This window comes from Parasteatoda tepidariorum, chromosome 3 (genome assembly GCF_982258835.1).
Source record: "Parasteatoda tepidariorum strain Cologne lab strain chromosome 3, Ptep-v5.0, whole genome shotgun sequence".
Taxonomy (NCBI): Eukaryota; Metazoa; Arthropoda; class Arachnida; order Araneae; family Theridiidae; genus Parasteatoda; species Parasteatoda tepidariorum.
In genome coordinates this window covers 58,280,650-58,296,907 of record NC_141757.1, presented here as the reverse complement: position 1 = coordinate 58,296,907, position 16,258 = coordinate 58,280,650, and the positions used below count along the sequence as shown (strand labels likewise).

Sequence of the window (16,258 nt, the reverse complement as noted above, 5' to 3'; positions counted from 1 at the left end):
CAAACAATAGGTAGCTGTTAATTAGGATACATAGCATTCAATTTGACCACTACACAAAACAATGATGCAACCAGAACTTAAAACAATTGTTACGTAATTTAGGCCAACTTAAATGTGCTGTTCAAAATCCTATTATAATTCCCTTTATTTTTTGGGATATTTAATTTGCCAGTTTTATTACTGTAACGAATTGTAAACTTACATTAGTTTGCAACTTGTATAATTAGAAAAACAATCCGACTTTTTTAACATAATAAAAAAAAACTAAAATATATTTTGGATATTTATGTGATAACAATTGAAAAGATAACTAGTTGTAGAAATGACCTAGTTATATCAGCAGCGCAGATAGAGTTGACAATACAAATGTTACAACACAAATCTATAAATATTTTGAATTTAATTTGGCCTATGTAACTTCTGTATTATATTTACACTATATAATGAGGGAAACTGAAATCGCGTTGATATGTTACTTACGATGAATTGAAAAATCATTCGCTTTCTTTAATTGATAAAATAAAGGAATTAGCAGTAATTATCATGCAGAAAATTAAAACTATAATGATGAAAGAAAGATAAATTTATGAAATACACAAAAAATTACGTGAGAATAATTTATATAAATATCTTTTAAATAATTTTCTTATGGTGTGAACATAGTGTGCTTTGATCAAAAGTATATTGCAGAAAGATAATACAAATAACAATGCTAATTGAAATTAAGAATGATTCCAAGCAAAATGTTAAGTCATTAGCAGACGACCGATAAACACAATTCCAAAACCAAAACATTTAAATTACCTGTTCGCCGGCCCTAGCGTCATACTGCCCTTTCCTGGAAAATAACGTCAACAGTTGCTCAATGTCTTCAACTATTATACTATTCATCGCAAATGAAATACTCCAATAGGCAAACAGAAATATGAAATTTAGTTTTGAGTTCAATTCGCATAATTTCGATGGCGTTATTCGTTATTTTGTTATTTTCAACGTTAAGAAAACACGCATCCACGTTGTTGATAATTTTAGGCGATGAAAATTTTTAACCTGTTAGAATTAGTCACGTGTAGGGAGAGGCTGCGATTGGCTATCGTCGAAAATTCCCTTTTCTTTGACATTTTCCCGAAATATTTTTATTTACTTAACATTTTATTATTTTTAGCTAAAAATTCAAAAACAAAACATTTAATTTGGATTCATGTTTCGAGGGGGATTCAATTATTCTAAATTATTCAATAATTTCTTCTTATTTAGAGAATTCTGTTACCCATTTTTAAAAAAAAGCTGCTACGCAACAGGAAATAAATGCTGCCTAAGAATTATATTTTAATATTTACCTACTTAATTTGCCTTTTCTCATTTTTCAATTCTGTTTAAAAGTCTGATAAGTTTTTAAGTTTGTTTAATTAGTTTTAGTGTTTCGTTTTCGTACAGATTGTTCGGTCTCATTAATAACCAATAACTTTCTTGTCAAGCGCATGGCATCAATCAACGTGTCAAAAATAGAAAACTGACAAGATGTATCCTATTTGAGTTTATTTAATTAAATTTCTTTTATTTTAGTTCCTGATAAATAATGTCTATTAATCACATCATAGAAGAATTTCCACTGCATTTTGCTGTTTGGAAGAATGATGTGTCTGAATTACAAAAATCTTTAGATTTAAAAGTGGTAATCCCCATTTGTTTCTCACCTGATTGAAAAATTAAAATCCCGGAAATTACAGAGCTACATGAAATTGTAATTCGACCGAAGTTCACTTTAAAATACGACTTTTTTTTCTTCTCTTTATTAATTTAAATAGCTGTTTATCGATGATCTCACCCGATTAAATTTAATACATTGTAAAAAGATCGACTTTAATTAAAATGTTTATTTATTTTGACTTGAATTTTTGAAACTTTTTTGTGTGTGTATTTGCTAAAAGCTATAGTTATATTTATTACATATTATTAAACATGAATTTGTTTTTACATTGTTCTTGATTAAGTTTTTAATTTATTTAAAATGTTTCCCATGTATATTATTTTTATATACATTGGGTGGCTCAAAGTAGAAACTTTCTTACTTCCTTCTTTGATAAGTACATAATATTTGACATACTATGTGTATTGTGTAACGATAAATATTATAATTCAAAAATTACATTTTTGAGCTTAATGAAAGTAGTTCTCTATTTCTATTAGTAATTAGTGAAAAGGTGTACCCTTATTTATAATTTGCTTTGAAAATTGAATAATTACTAATGCATCTTATTTCCAAGTGAAGATTTGCTTAGTGTTAACTGTATCAAAAAAGTTGCAAAATTTTGGCTAAAGTCAAGCAGTAGCCTACTACTAAATTAACATCACGGTTGGGGAACAACTCAAAGTATATAACTCATAGCCACCCTCAAGCAAACTGCTGCATATATATTTTTAAATAATTTTGCAAGTAAAAAACCTCTTTTGGGGGATGGCATTTGGCATGAACAGGTTCTCTTTTGGAAATATCTCCTTTCTAAGTTAGATTCAAAGTTATATTGATCTGCCACATAAAGTTTATTTAGGAAAGATTTTGGTATCTTGATCTACGGCAGAATAATTGCCTATCTTGACAACTTCTGGACAACAGCCGACGAGAAACTAAGAAAAAAATGGTATATTATGCATTTTATGATATGCAGTTAGATTAAAAGAATTCAATTCACCATAATTGTTTGGTGCAATGTGGTCTTAGAAGTAAAGGGCCAAATTTCGTAAAGTTATTTAAAGATCAAATAAAATAGTTAAGAACACATTTTATTGAACATGTTAAAAGCTACATATATGCTACATATAGCATATATGCTACATTTAAAATTAATTAGTTTTATGATATATTGGATGAAAATGAAATTTATTACTTAATAAAAACAAAATTGAACACAGCTAGTCAAAGTTAGGTGTCTAGCATTGTTAGTCTAAGCTAGTTGGATTTTGCGTAAAGAATGTATACTTGAAACAAATCAAAATTTAAATTTTGCATTCAAAATATGCTGTGAGTTGCTTGCTGCCATGAAAAAAAAAAACTTTTATTAGAAAAGAAAAGGTTATTGTTCTATGATGATAAAAAAAATCAATATAATTAAACAACTATACTATGTATAAGCTCAACAAGGAGATTAACTTTTCTCCACTTTCGGATTGTTCGTCCAGTCAGGGCCCTGCTACGAGATCTGTATATGGGTCCACGAAATAAACTTTTGAGAATGAAAATTGTTCATGTGCAATATCTTCACCCATGTTATTTGAGAGATGTACGAGCGATCTAGAAAAAGGAGCTCTTGGAAGAAGACGAAGAATCAGTTGCTGAAATACAAGATAAGATAGAAGACATCTGGGTTCCTGAAAATCACTCTAATCTCATATTGAGTCACGATGATATGCGACGCAATCAACGCCTGCTTGAAATACTTTGACTAAATTTGTCTTAAAACCTTTAATATTTACTCTTCAATGTAAATAGCTACATTTAGCATTGTGCAGGCCCGAATGTAAAGTTGATAATATCGCATGGCAGAAAATTGTAACATTAGTACAGGAAATGTTTCAATTGAATATATAGAAAGCTTCCCTTGTAAATTATTGCCGTTATTTATTATTAAAATGTTTTTTTATAATATATCATATCTGAATTAGATGCCCTCTAAACTAGATCCCTTGTTAACCAAACTTACTTTATAGAAATTATAATTTTTTTTTAAAAATTAAATGGTTTTTAAGATAAGCGATCAAAAAATTTTTAATTTATTTTTTTTTTAATTTTTACTTTTAAACTAAAAACAACTTTTTGGAGGTTTAAAAAAATTACTTAATCACACAAAATACTTATTGATGAATGGGGCGCGTGCTCCAGATACTATGCTGTGGACCAGCATGTTGATTTCTTCCACCCAATTTTTAAGTAATTAAAAAATTAACCACATAATTTTTTAAGCTAATTAAATTTTTGCATCAACTGTAACAGTTTTGTAGTTCTTAATGGGGATAAAATAAAATTATTATGAAAGATCTGTGATTTCGAAGAAATTACTATAAAATTTTTAACTAATTGGTGGATTGTTTGTAGTAAAAGTTGATTTTAATTACTGTAAGCAAATTCTCGAATTTTTTTCTACCGCCTGAGATTTTTTATACAGTATACTTCTGATAATGTGGCATTATTCATCAAGTTGTAATTGGTAAATCAAAATTATAAAAACTATTTTATTGGGCACATTTTAAGCATATTAACATTAAATAGCCTCATTTACTAAAAATATATATTTCTGTTTTGCTAAATCTGCTCTAAATTTGATTCATTTTTATAAAATGCAAAGGAACAGAATGTTTCATTCTTTATAAAAAATGCTTTTCCTTTTATAGAATGACATTGAAAAATTAGACCCACGAGGAAGGACGCCACTTCTGCTGGCAGTTACTTTAAGTCATTTGGATTGTGTAAGAATGCTTTTAAAAGCTGGTGCTCATGTTAATGTGGAAAATAAGGAGGGCTTTTCTGGTGAGTTTTTTTTATTTATTTAATTATAAAAGCAACATGCATTCCTTTCAGTAGTATTTATATTTATAAATCCTTAATTAATATAATAAAGATAAATCACATGCAATCTTTTGTAGTCTCTGTTTATTTTATTTATTTCTGAAACTATTATTTTGTAATTAAATTGAAATTGATCCGCACATTTTTCTGTTAGTGTTCTAAAATACTTAATCTTCAATTTAGTTTTCCTTATTTTATTCCTTTCCTAAAGCATATTTGTTTATAATTGGTTTAATAATATTAGCTGATGGGTAGGCTAAAATTTATAAACTATAAGGCAAACGAAATCTGTCGTACTTATTCTTCGAAAAAGTTGCACCTGTTGAATTTCATTATTGTTTGTAAATTATAATTTCAAAAAACGTTTATGTATCTAAATATTGATTCTGATCTCTGACGATGAACTGTTCATTTCAGTAGTTGTTAATATTAAGAAAAAAACATAATTTCTTATTAGAAAAATTACGAATAAATTTCATTTCTAATTACGCTTAATTATGCTTAGCAATATTGTAAACTCTTTATTTTTTTATTTTGTAGTTCTTCATGAAGCAATAAGTACTGGAGATCCTGAGCTAATCCAAGATATTTTGGAAAGAAGAGACTATCAAAGATATAGCAGTCGTGTTGGAGGAATACCAGAGCTTTTGAAAAGAATTAGAGATGTATGTGGGATATGTTTAAACTTAAAATTTTCAATTGATCTTCATTTTGTTTTATATAACAATAATTGTTTTTTTCCCTTGCAGACTCCAGACTTTTATGTAGAAATGAAATGGGAGTTCACAAGTTGGGGTACATTATTTCGTTATTTCCTTATCTGAAATCAAAAATAGTCTTTATAAAGTTGCTAATTTTATGCTATATATTTTTTTTTTTAGTGCCTTTAGTGTCTAGAATGTGCCCTAGTGATACCTATAAGGTTTATAAATCAGGTGAGTTACACTTAGTGGCATTAGAGATGTATGTTATGCAATACAGGAATGAAAGGTTTTTTTTTTTTTTTTTTTTTAAGAGAAATAATTTTCATTTGCAATTTTTTTCTAGTTGTTAGTTATAATTGTTTAACTTTACTCAAATGTGCTGTTAGCGAAGGAATTAAATTTATTATTTTCTAACTTAATTTTAAAAAAAAATTAACATTTCAGTTTATTTTTTGAATAAATAGAAACAGAAATAACCCAAAAGCTTGGTTTACAATAGAGTATCAAAGTTTCATAATATTTTATATCAGTGGTGATCAGTTAACTTGCCAAAATTTTCTAAAACTTTAACTTAATTCTGAGGTTATGCGTCTCATAGAAGTTTTCATAATTTTTTTATACTTGCAACCATAGTTATAAAGTATTTTTAATAAGCATTATTTTAACAACGGAATAGATGATCCATCACTTCTGGCGAGCATATCATAATTTCATTATCTATATTCTTATTATGGAAAATTTTTTTTAAAAAAAGCAATGGCGTGTACCTTCTTAATTAAATTTGAGAACTGGTTATCTTTCTGATAGGCTCTAATGTTAGAATAGACACAACACTGTTGGGGTTTGACCAGTCTAATTGGCAACGAGGAAGCAGAAGTTATGTTTTCAAAGGTCAAGGTAAGTAATTTTATTTATTGCCTTATTGTTTTAAGTATTTAAGTACAGTGCACAAAATAAAAAACGAACCACCCAGAATTACTTTTAATCTAATGATCGGTTCTTTGTGTTCTACAACTCATTCTTAATAGTTTGAGGGGTGACCTTAAATATTCTAGTTAATAAATGCGGACAATATTTTAAGTTGAGAAATCAGGCACAAAAACGTACTTTCTGTGAATAAACATGCCTTTTCGAAAAGGGATTTGGGTTTCTGACCCCCAAAATATAGGGGGTAGCCGCAATCTGGGACATATAGTCCTCGTGGTTTGGTCAGGAGAGCAATCCAAAATTTGGACCCCTTAATGTTAGTTTTACTTTTTGGATATTTTGCTATATCTCGAGGACTTTTTAAGCTAAATGAAAAGTATAAGCACTCAATTATCGAATTAGTTTATCCAAAGATAGACATGCAAAAAATAAATTTTTCAAAATATTTATTATTTTATTTAATAATAGTTGAAAAACTTTGAATTGTATACAATTTTTTACATTAATTTGAAGCCTAATTTTGCATGGCAAAATCACAAATTTGAGCAAAATCGGTTGAGTAGTTCCTGAGAAATTTAAGTGTATGTGTACTTTTTTAAAAATTCGATTTCTCAGAAAGTACCTCCTAATTTTGTATTTTGCCATGTTAATTTATCTACTTTAAAATGATGTAAACTGCTGCATACTTTACAATTCAATAATTTTTCAACTATTATTAAATAAAATAATTAAAAATAGTAAGTATTTATTAAAACTTATTTTCTGCATGGAATTTTCTTTGGATAAACGAATTTTGTAATTGTGTGCCAACATTTTTCAATTAGTCAAAAGTTATTTAGAGTGTTTCTTTTTTTTTTTACGCACTACATTTATTGGTTGATTGTTTTCCTTTTTTTTTTTCTTAGAAGAATACTTCAAGTTAAATCATCTTGAAATATTATTCCTTAATTTTTATTCAATTATTTTACTTTAATCTCTAAGTAATTGAATTACTTGCTTCCTTTAACCTATTTTTAACAAAAAATTTTGATTTCAAAATATTATTCTACCATAAAATGTGAACTTGAGTATCAGTTTCTTTCATAAGTACAGTTTTCATAAATCTGTTATTTAATGCAATTTACTTACAGCAAAAGTTGGAGTGAGATTATATATATAGTTAGATGATATTATATAGCAAATACATCTGTGCCAGCATGTCAACGCAGGAGCAATTTTTACCATATTGTCAATTAATTATTAAAGAAATCATAAGCATGGGTTGAAAAATTCTCACTTAAAACTTCTTTTCTGAGTCATTCTGCTGTGGAAAATTCTAAAGTATTTAACTCCATTGTTTAATTTGAGTATGTTATTGGTGTTATTAGTTAATAACTCTTTGCGTTTATTATTTTGTAAATTTTTAATAGTTCCTTTTTTAAATTAAACATGTCAGTTAGTAATGGCAAAACTAAGATTAGATTTTTACAATTATGAATTTGGTATAATAAAAGAAAGGAAAAATTGATGATGTTTTATAATTTTCGTTAAATCATAGATAAGTTACATTGACTAAACAAACTTTAGTTTGCAATAATCTAATTTAGTAATATTATGGTTTGTTATATAAAGATCATTTAATTCAACATAGTTTATAAGTTATTTGAATGAAAATATTTTTGCTGTATTTCATTTTCTAACCCAGGGGCTTTCCAAATGGTGTTGCACAGAACCCTAATGCGTCGTGAACTAGTGAAAGAAGTTCCACAAGCTAGTACTTTTTATAACCAGTGATGAGTTTTGAAACCTCTGATTATATTTAGATAAACTTAAAATTTATATTTGATTTAATCTTTTGGTTGCTTTTATGAAATTTTTTCAAGTTAAATGCCAAAGATATAGAAATGGAATTTTTTTTGAAAGAAAATATATTATTTCTAATAACAATATAGTGAGTAAATTAGGAAAAAAAACAAGCATTTATGAAGTATTGCGTTAATATTTCCTAGCGTGCTTTTCAAACCAAAATAACTAAATTCTTTAATATAAAGAAATATCTTTCCTTAATAACCATTTTCAACGTTTATAGCAGTTCTGTAAAGTTTTCATTGTGAAATAAACCATGGTATTTTAGTTATTTTCAGCTTATATATATGGACCGAAAACAAATTCACAGCAAGACAAGATGTATCGCAAGAACTGCAAACTTAACTAAGAACAATTACCTAAAATCCCCTAATTTAAGATTATTAATAATAAAACAATGAAAAATCCTAATCATTTTGAAAAAGTCATCTCTAATCTCTCTGTTATAACGTTCATTCCCAATTACCTTAATGAACTTTATTTATAAGGCTTGGGTGCTTCCAAAAGAAGGTTGATTATTTAGGTTTCTGTAGCCACAAAAATTTTGGGAACCCCTGTTTTGCAATATTAAGTATATAAAATTTTAATATTAACTTTAATCAAAATTTAAAGAAAAAGTTTAGCAATTAATCAATTTAAAGAAAAAGAAAAATCTTAATTTTGTATTGCTGGTTAAGAAAATGTCATCAGATTGCGAGTTATTAAAATACAACAATTACAAAGGAAACTATTCTGCCCAAATACAATTAAGTTGAGCTGAATTATAATAATTACTACAAAAGTCATAATTGAGTTAACTCAATTATGACTTTTGTAGTCTAGGGAAATTCTTAAAGATGTTTCAATCAATTTCAGAATTTTTAAAAAAAAAAATTTAAGTGAACATAAACTTTATTTCTTTATATAATATAACTGAATGGGCAATAAAATTTAAAATGCAAGAAATGTGATTGTATTATGTATGTATATTGATTTTAAACTTGCTAAAGACTCTTTATTATCTAATTATCATTGTTCAATAAAATATCGGATTATTTTTATACAAACATGTGTCTCAAGAAGAAATCAATATTTTGCCATTTTTGATTTATTGATTGTTTATTTTTAATCAAATTATTTTTCATTTAAATCATAGATTACCAGATTTTGAAAGCAATCAGGTGCAACCGAAGTTATGTCTTTTCTCTTAATCGCCTAAGTGGTAACTAACACCTTGAATTATGACCATGCAGAATTGCATAAAAATCTCATTCACTTTGCCTACTAAATGAACCTTTATAGATTAGAAAATAGAAACATAGTGCATTTCACTTGCTTCTATAACCATCCTTAAATATCGCCTTGTAGATATTCAGTGCACTCTTAATAATATTGTATTTGGTTTTAATTTTGCCATTAATAAAATTTCTTTTCATTTCAAACAATATTTACTATTTCACATTTTTGCAAAATTGTATAAGTTATAAGATGTAATTAATAATGCTCATAAATACTAAACTAAAAATAGAATAGACTGACTGTAGATTTCATCAGTCATTTCTTTTTATATAATAGTTTCAGCATTTGTGTTGGTATTGAATTATAAAGTAACATTTTGCTATTGCATCCAAGAAGTGTTTAATTTCAAAGCTTTATAGCCCATACTTACACATTGTAAGTTAAAATGAAATTCTGTTATGTATTTATTTAGAGTAATTGTAAATGTAATGAAATATTTTAAACATTTTTGGTCTCTACCTTTAAGCTCTTAACATATTAGATTTAAAACATTTTACATTATTTATGTTCAACACACATAACTGGTCTTTTAGTCCTAAAACATTGTCCCTGTAAACAGTTAATGCTTACATCAAAGAAGTAAATTTATTATTTTCTTAGAGAAATTTCTAATTTGAATATTATATTAAATAAAGAAAATTTATCATCATCTATGAATTTGGGGATAAGTTTTTTAATCATAATTTTGTTTATATTATGTTTATCCATAATAAAATGTGATAATTGATCAAATTTAATTATAATTGTTCGACACTAACAATTAGTTTCTGATATGTTATAAATTTTCTTCTAGAGGATAGTGCAACTATGATGGAAATCGATCATGAATCTGGTCAAGTTTATGTAGAGCAAATGCGAGTAGTATCACCTCAATTGGACGACATTCAGGCATTCCGTCCATCAGCTGAATCTGTCTCAGCCCGCCTTACTGCACCGATTGTTACAACATTTGTTGACACAGACAGAATCAATTTTGAAAGGTATTCTAAAATTTTAAGAAAGTTTATTCTCACGAGTATAATTAATGCAATATTATAATAAGAAATTTCTATTTTTAAAATTTTGTAAATAAGCTGATTTCTGTTTTCTTCAATAATTAAATAACTATTAAATAAAACATTTCTAAGAAACTTTCCCATTAAACAATGATCTTTAAAAAATTTATTTGTTGCTTCCAATTGTGAAATAACATGAAACAAAATAAATTTAAAAGAAACTGTCCTAATAGTCTTTGTAACAGGGATGAAAGACTTCCGCGAAAAAGCGGAAATCCGCTTTTTTCTCCCAATTTTTAAAATTCCCGACCATGCTCCAGAAACTAAAATGTTTAGGGAGTCCAATTAGAGAAACCCAAGCAGCCCGAACGATAGTTGGATTACCGCGACTTCTGCTATAGAGTGGACGTTTGGACCGCCAATATTATTATTATTATTTTTAAGGCTGATTTTCGGAATTTTAAATGTTAGGAATTGCGCCAGAATCTGCTAAAATCGCGATTTTTAATCGGGCGATTTTAATATCAATAATCGATTTTCGTATTTAACTGATTTAAAACTTACGTTTTGTGATTTTTTTTACGCGATTTAAACATCGTACTAGCAATTCCTATTCACTCAATTTAAAAATCCAATATCGCGATTTGTATTTAAGCATTTTTAAAACCCAATATTGCGATTTGTATTCTCGCGAGTTTGAAATCCAGCGTCGCGATTCGTATTCACGCATTTTTAAATCCAATATTGCGATTCGTTATCACGCAGTTGTAATATCAGATATCGTTTTTCGTATTTGTTCGCTATTTAAAAATTACTCACTGCGATTCATTTTCATGTGATTCTTATTTACGCGATTTAAAAATTCAATATCGCAATTTGTATTTTCGTGTTTTTAAAATCCAAAATCACGATTCATATTCACGCAATTTTAAAATCCAATATCGTGATTCTTAAAGGAAGTAGAAGTAAGTTTTTTGAATTAGTTACTGCAAAGATGTGATATATTTTTCATTAGTAAGTAATTTAATTGTCGCGCCTTCCTATAATTGTTTAATTTTTTTTAATATAGCAGTGATCAAAATTTTAAAATTATATTTAAGAGAAATTTAAAGCTAACTGTCTAAATGCTTCTGCCACTTTAAATATTAAATAAAAATCTCCCAGCATAGTTAAAAGTTGCTTTTATGAACCTCAGTGTCATATAGAGCACTTCCCCCCCCCCCTCCTCCCAATGACCTGCGTTGTAAAACTTCAGCTTTTTTTATTTTTGTCCACTTTCATGCCTGTTGTAAGAAAATTTTAATTCTCTAAAGAAATATATGCATCTAGGTCCTAAAAAAGTAATTAAACTCCTCATTTTCCTTAGATTAGAATTCCAATGATGTTTTATTGAATATGTTTTACATTTAAATATATTTCTCTTGCCACTTTTTTTTTAGTAGAATTGCTGTAAAATATAAAATTGTTTGCTTCAAAATTACTCTAATTGAATAGGAAAATTTATGTAGATATATAATTTTGAAGAAATTGGCAGGTAATTGAAGGCGATCTGTTAATATATATGCACTGGTTTTTCTCAAAAGGGTATTAAAACATGTAATTTATATTTTCTTTGGCTTTAGGGACTGTTATTTATATTATAAAAGCTAATGGAATGCATTTGCATACTATTTCTAAATCCATGTATCTTTATCTCACTAAACTCAAAAAAAATTTAAATATTGTTTAATAAAAATGGTTTTAAAAAATAACATTTTGATTCTATTATATTAATCTGAATAAATTTTCTGTAGTTGAATTACTTAATTTTTTATTCTTTATACTCATTCATGAACTTGAAACTAAACTCAGTGGCACAACAGCTCCTGAAAAACCAAGGCCTACTATGCTCATCCCAGTTTTCTTGACCTTGGGCTCTAGAGTGGTCAGTTGAATGCAGAACCCCAATGTTTAGTCCCCAAGCAAGCTTGTTATTCATATTATTGATTCGCTGTAGGGATGAAAGGCTAAGTTCACCTTGCCTGTTCCGAGAATAGAAACCAGGACCTGTGTCACTGGAGCCACCAGGCGTCTCATTCATGAACTTAGTATTTTAATAAATAATTAGTAAGCCCATATTTATGCATATCATCAATCTATCAATTGTTTTTCTGCAATGACTAAGTCAAATTAGTACCTTACTATAATGTTAATGAAATATAGCATATTGTTATTGAGTAAAATTGTATTTAATGCAAAGGTTATTTGCAACTCAGTAATCATATATGTTATTTGATATTTTAGAAATAAATCTGGTATATGGGGCTGGAGAAGTGATAGAACTGAAATAGTGAATAGCTTTGAAAGTAAAGTAAGTATTTATACAGGGGGAGAAATTACCAAATTTCATTACTTCATTTGTTTAACTAAAACACAAATATTTTTTAGACTTATTTACAGGTGTGTTAAACTCTTTGTACTTTTGTTCCGTATTTAATATATTCAATCATTTATTTATTGAATATATTAATAAAAGCTTGATCTTTGTTAAAGCCTGTAATTTTTGTTATGTTCTGTAATTGGGTTTTTCGACCCTTTTTAAATATGTTTATATATATTTTAATATATTATTTTAGGGCGATGGTTGCCCAATAGTTAGATAATAAACGGAGCTCTGGTTCGATCCTTGATTCCGCTAAGATCTACTGAGTGCATGCGATATGCATGCTTGTAAACTCTGTGGTGTTAAAAGTCCTGTGGTCCAGTACCATGGGTATAGGGATCTGAAGAAAATTTCCTTCCCTTTCAGATCTATGTCTAAATTGAGGAAATGCCTCACTAAATTGTGATAGCATGTCTTTGAATCATCCTCAGGGATGTTTCCAAGACCATCACCAATAGCCCATTGTGCCGCTCTAGTGTGATGTAAATAAAGTACCTGAATGTATTAAATTGTTTTATAGAGTGTTTAAAGAAATGAATTTTTTCATTATGCATCTAATAAATGCAATTATTTCTTTGCATTATCAGTGTGCAATTATTTCATTGCATTACCACCTGGAAAACCAGGAATTATCAGGGAATTTTTTATACTGGAAAAATCAGGGAATTTTAAAGAAAAGCTGGAAATTTTTTCTTTGATAATTTTTTTAATTTCACTAATTTAAATTATTTTCTTAATTTAAATTATTTCATCCATTATACCCGCTTTTTTAGACGGAAATATATCTCCAAACAGTTGAAATATCAACTTAGCGATACTTTGCTTTCATCAAAATTTGCTCCATTATAGCTCTGTTGAACTAGAATGCACACATAAAATTCTTCCATGGTTGCTGAACGAATGTAGAAACCTTTGACCGCTATGGGACTGTGCAATTTAGGAAAGATTGTGGTGGGTGTGGAAGAAGGGATTAGGATATTAGCTTCTGTTTTTTAAATTCTGTCTTTAGGCTGAATCCATTTATGGCTCAAGTTTGTTCCCATGCTTTCGTGGTAATTTTTTTCCGTGTTGACAAAATTTTTTTGTATTTTTAACTTTATAAAATTCTCCAAAAATTAGTTGGAACATATTTTAATTTTAAAAAAAAAAAGTTTTTTTTTGGTCAATATGATTTTTGATTCAAAATTTTGTAACAAAACATTAAATAAATAAAAAATCTTGCCAGATTGTCAAAATAAATTATTTTTTCCAGATGATATGTTAAAAAACACATTTTGAATAAAATATTTTATAATATAGACTCTTTTTCTTGTACACAGCCTACACTTCGTAAGAAAAAAGAAACAAAAACCTGGAAATTTTAAGATTTTTATCTGGAAAACCTGGAAAAATCAGGGAAATGTGAAATCTGATTTCAGTGGCCACCCTGAATTAGTTTATTATAAAAATAACAATATTAAAATATATTTATTTTCTATTTTTCAGGTTTTTAGCGCAAACAATGTTGAGTTGATTACAAAAACTAGAACAGAACATCTAACTGAAGCTGATAAGGCAAGACATAAAAGTGCACGTTCTCCCTTACAGTCATTACTGGGTATCGTTGAAGTTGAAGAAAAATCTCCTCCTCCTATTGCCAATGGTGTAAGTATTCGAGAATTAAATGAAATTTTAATTATATTGTCATAAATTAAAATTTTTCTATTAAATATAACTATAGCAGTTAACTTGATTTCACTTTCATAGTTATATCTTCTTATTCTTTTGATAAATTGTAGGATGATAAAGAGTGGTCAACAAATCCTTCCCATATAACTTTAGAGGAATATTTTAATCCTGAGATTGATTTAGAAGGAAAAGATATAGGTCGCCCTAGAGAAATTTCTACAAAAGTTCAGAAATTCAAAGCAAATTTGTGGCTTTGTGAAGATTATCCTTTGTCTCTTCCAGAACAAGTAATTATTCTTAAAATTATATGAAAGGCTCCAATATTTATTCCTCTGTTTAGATTTTACAGTTTGTTAGTTTATCTTTATGAAATTTACCATTTAAAATTTGACCAATTCCTAAATTTAGAACATTATTAAATCCTATTTATATTGAGATTTGATTCTACTTACTACTATATATTTTACTAATTATTGTTCTGAGTTTAAGTTGCCTTTGAAACGTGAAGGGTTCCTGGGCAAAGTAGGCTTTTGTAATTATTTATTGTTCAGTAAAAACTTGTGGTTATCACCAAATTATAGATATTTAAGTAATCTAAATTATTTTACTTTAGGGGAATTATTTTTGTTCATTGCAGTCGTCAAGTTTATCCTGTTTGTTTTTAAACAATGCCAAAACATCAAACTTGTTTCTAATCAAAAGCGTTTAACTGAACTGAAACCATTTTTCTGAGAAAGAAAGGTTTATGGTTTAAATAATAACTTATTTTTGGAATATAATTAATAACTAGTTTTCGGATTGTTCTGTTTTTCTAACAATTTAATATTAGTTTTAGTCAGGTAGGGTTTAACTCTTTTTATGCGTATGAAGTTTTTTGGAGCTGTTTAAAAACAATTTTAATTTGAAGAAACTAAACTGAATATCTTGCAAAAATGTAACTTTGTCAGTATAAAAAATTGTGCTTATTGACTCAACATTAAGCTAGAAAAAATTTTTGGTTAATTAATTTTGTTTTTTTATTTTATATGTGTGCTAAATCTTATTATAAATTGTTTGAAGTATGACTTGTATGTGTGTACCTTATATGTTTCTCTTAATAGATCCTGCCAATAGTTGATTTGATGGCTATCAGTAGCACTCACTTTGCTAAATTACGAGATTTCATCACTCTACAACTACCAGCTGGTTTCCCTATAAAAATAGGCATGTTTTGGGTTTTTTCATAAATTAAAAAATGTCAAATTATGTAACATGTTATTTCAGTGAAATTGTTTTTGCCTAGAGGAAAATAGTAAAGAAAAGCCTTTTTATGTAAATTACCGTAAAGAATGCCACCCAAGAAATAGTATTTCTACTCAATAGATTTTAATGGTTGAGAACTTTGTAATTATGAAAACAGTTAATTCTGATCCATTAATCTGAAAGTTTGAAAATCAATATATCCTCTAAATATTTTTTTTAAGTTAACAAACTGAATTCATACGTACTTTTATTTAAAGTTTAAACTTTTAAATTATTTACCATTAGACCTTTAAGGCTTATATTATCTACTTATTATGTTACTATCATAAGGAATTATTTAATTAATATAATTGTTCTTGTATAATTGTTGTATAAAGTTTTATCAAAAAAGGAGTTCTAAAATTTCAAATTTTACATTGTTTATACATTATTAATGAGCCATTATTCTAAACCATGATATATAAACTAATATATATGCAGTATTTGAAACCCTCTAAATCAAAGAGTATCCCTAGAGTATCTATAAGTAAACTTAGCTACCCATTCCTTTCTAGAAGAAGTCTACCTTTTAGAGATCCTCTCTACAGACCTGTAAATAGCGTTTTCGACCTGG

General features: G+C 27.6%; 2 protein-coding genes across 2 annotated transcripts in view; one reads left to right on the top strand and one right to left on the bottom strand.

Moving 5' to 3' along the window:
- Window positions 1-1,095, bottom strand: part of LOC107438727 (phosphatidylinositol-3,5-bisphosphate 3-phosphatase MTMR14) — a 28,831-nt gene extending 27,736 nt beyond the window's left edge. The window contains exon 1 of the mRNA XM_087159376.1: window positions 805-1,095. Within this exon, the coding sequence (XP_087015502.1) occupies window positions 805-891 (87 nt within the window). The 5' untranslated portion in view covers window positions 892-1,095. The remainder of the gene's footprint in view (window positions 1-804) is intronic.
- LOC107438720 (ankyrin repeat domain-containing protein 13D) overlaps window positions 1,073-16,258 on the top strand; it is a 27,779-nt gene continuing 12,593 nt past the window's right edge. The window contains exons 1-11 of the mRNA XM_043047330.3: window positions 1,073-1,675; window positions 4,390-4,525; window positions 5,105-5,229; window positions 5,314-5,359; window positions 5,446-5,499; window positions 6,076-6,165; window positions 10,112-10,298; window positions 12,597-12,663; window positions 14,221-14,379; window positions 14,514-14,690; window positions 15,504-15,606. Coding sequence (XP_042903264.1) covers window positions 1,580-1,675; window positions 4,390-4,525; window positions 5,105-5,229; window positions 5,314-5,359; window positions 5,446-5,499; window positions 6,076-6,165; window positions 10,112-10,298; window positions 12,597-12,663; window positions 14,221-14,379; window positions 14,514-14,690; window positions 15,504-15,606 — 1,240 coding nt within the window. The 5' untranslated portion in view covers window positions 1,073-1,579. The remainder of the gene's footprint in view (window positions 1,676-4,389; window positions 4,526-5,104; window positions 5,230-5,313; window positions 5,360-5,445; window positions 5,500-6,075; window positions 6,166-10,111; window positions 10,299-12,596; window positions 12,664-14,220; window positions 14,380-14,513; window positions 14,691-15,503; window positions 15,607-16,258) is intronic.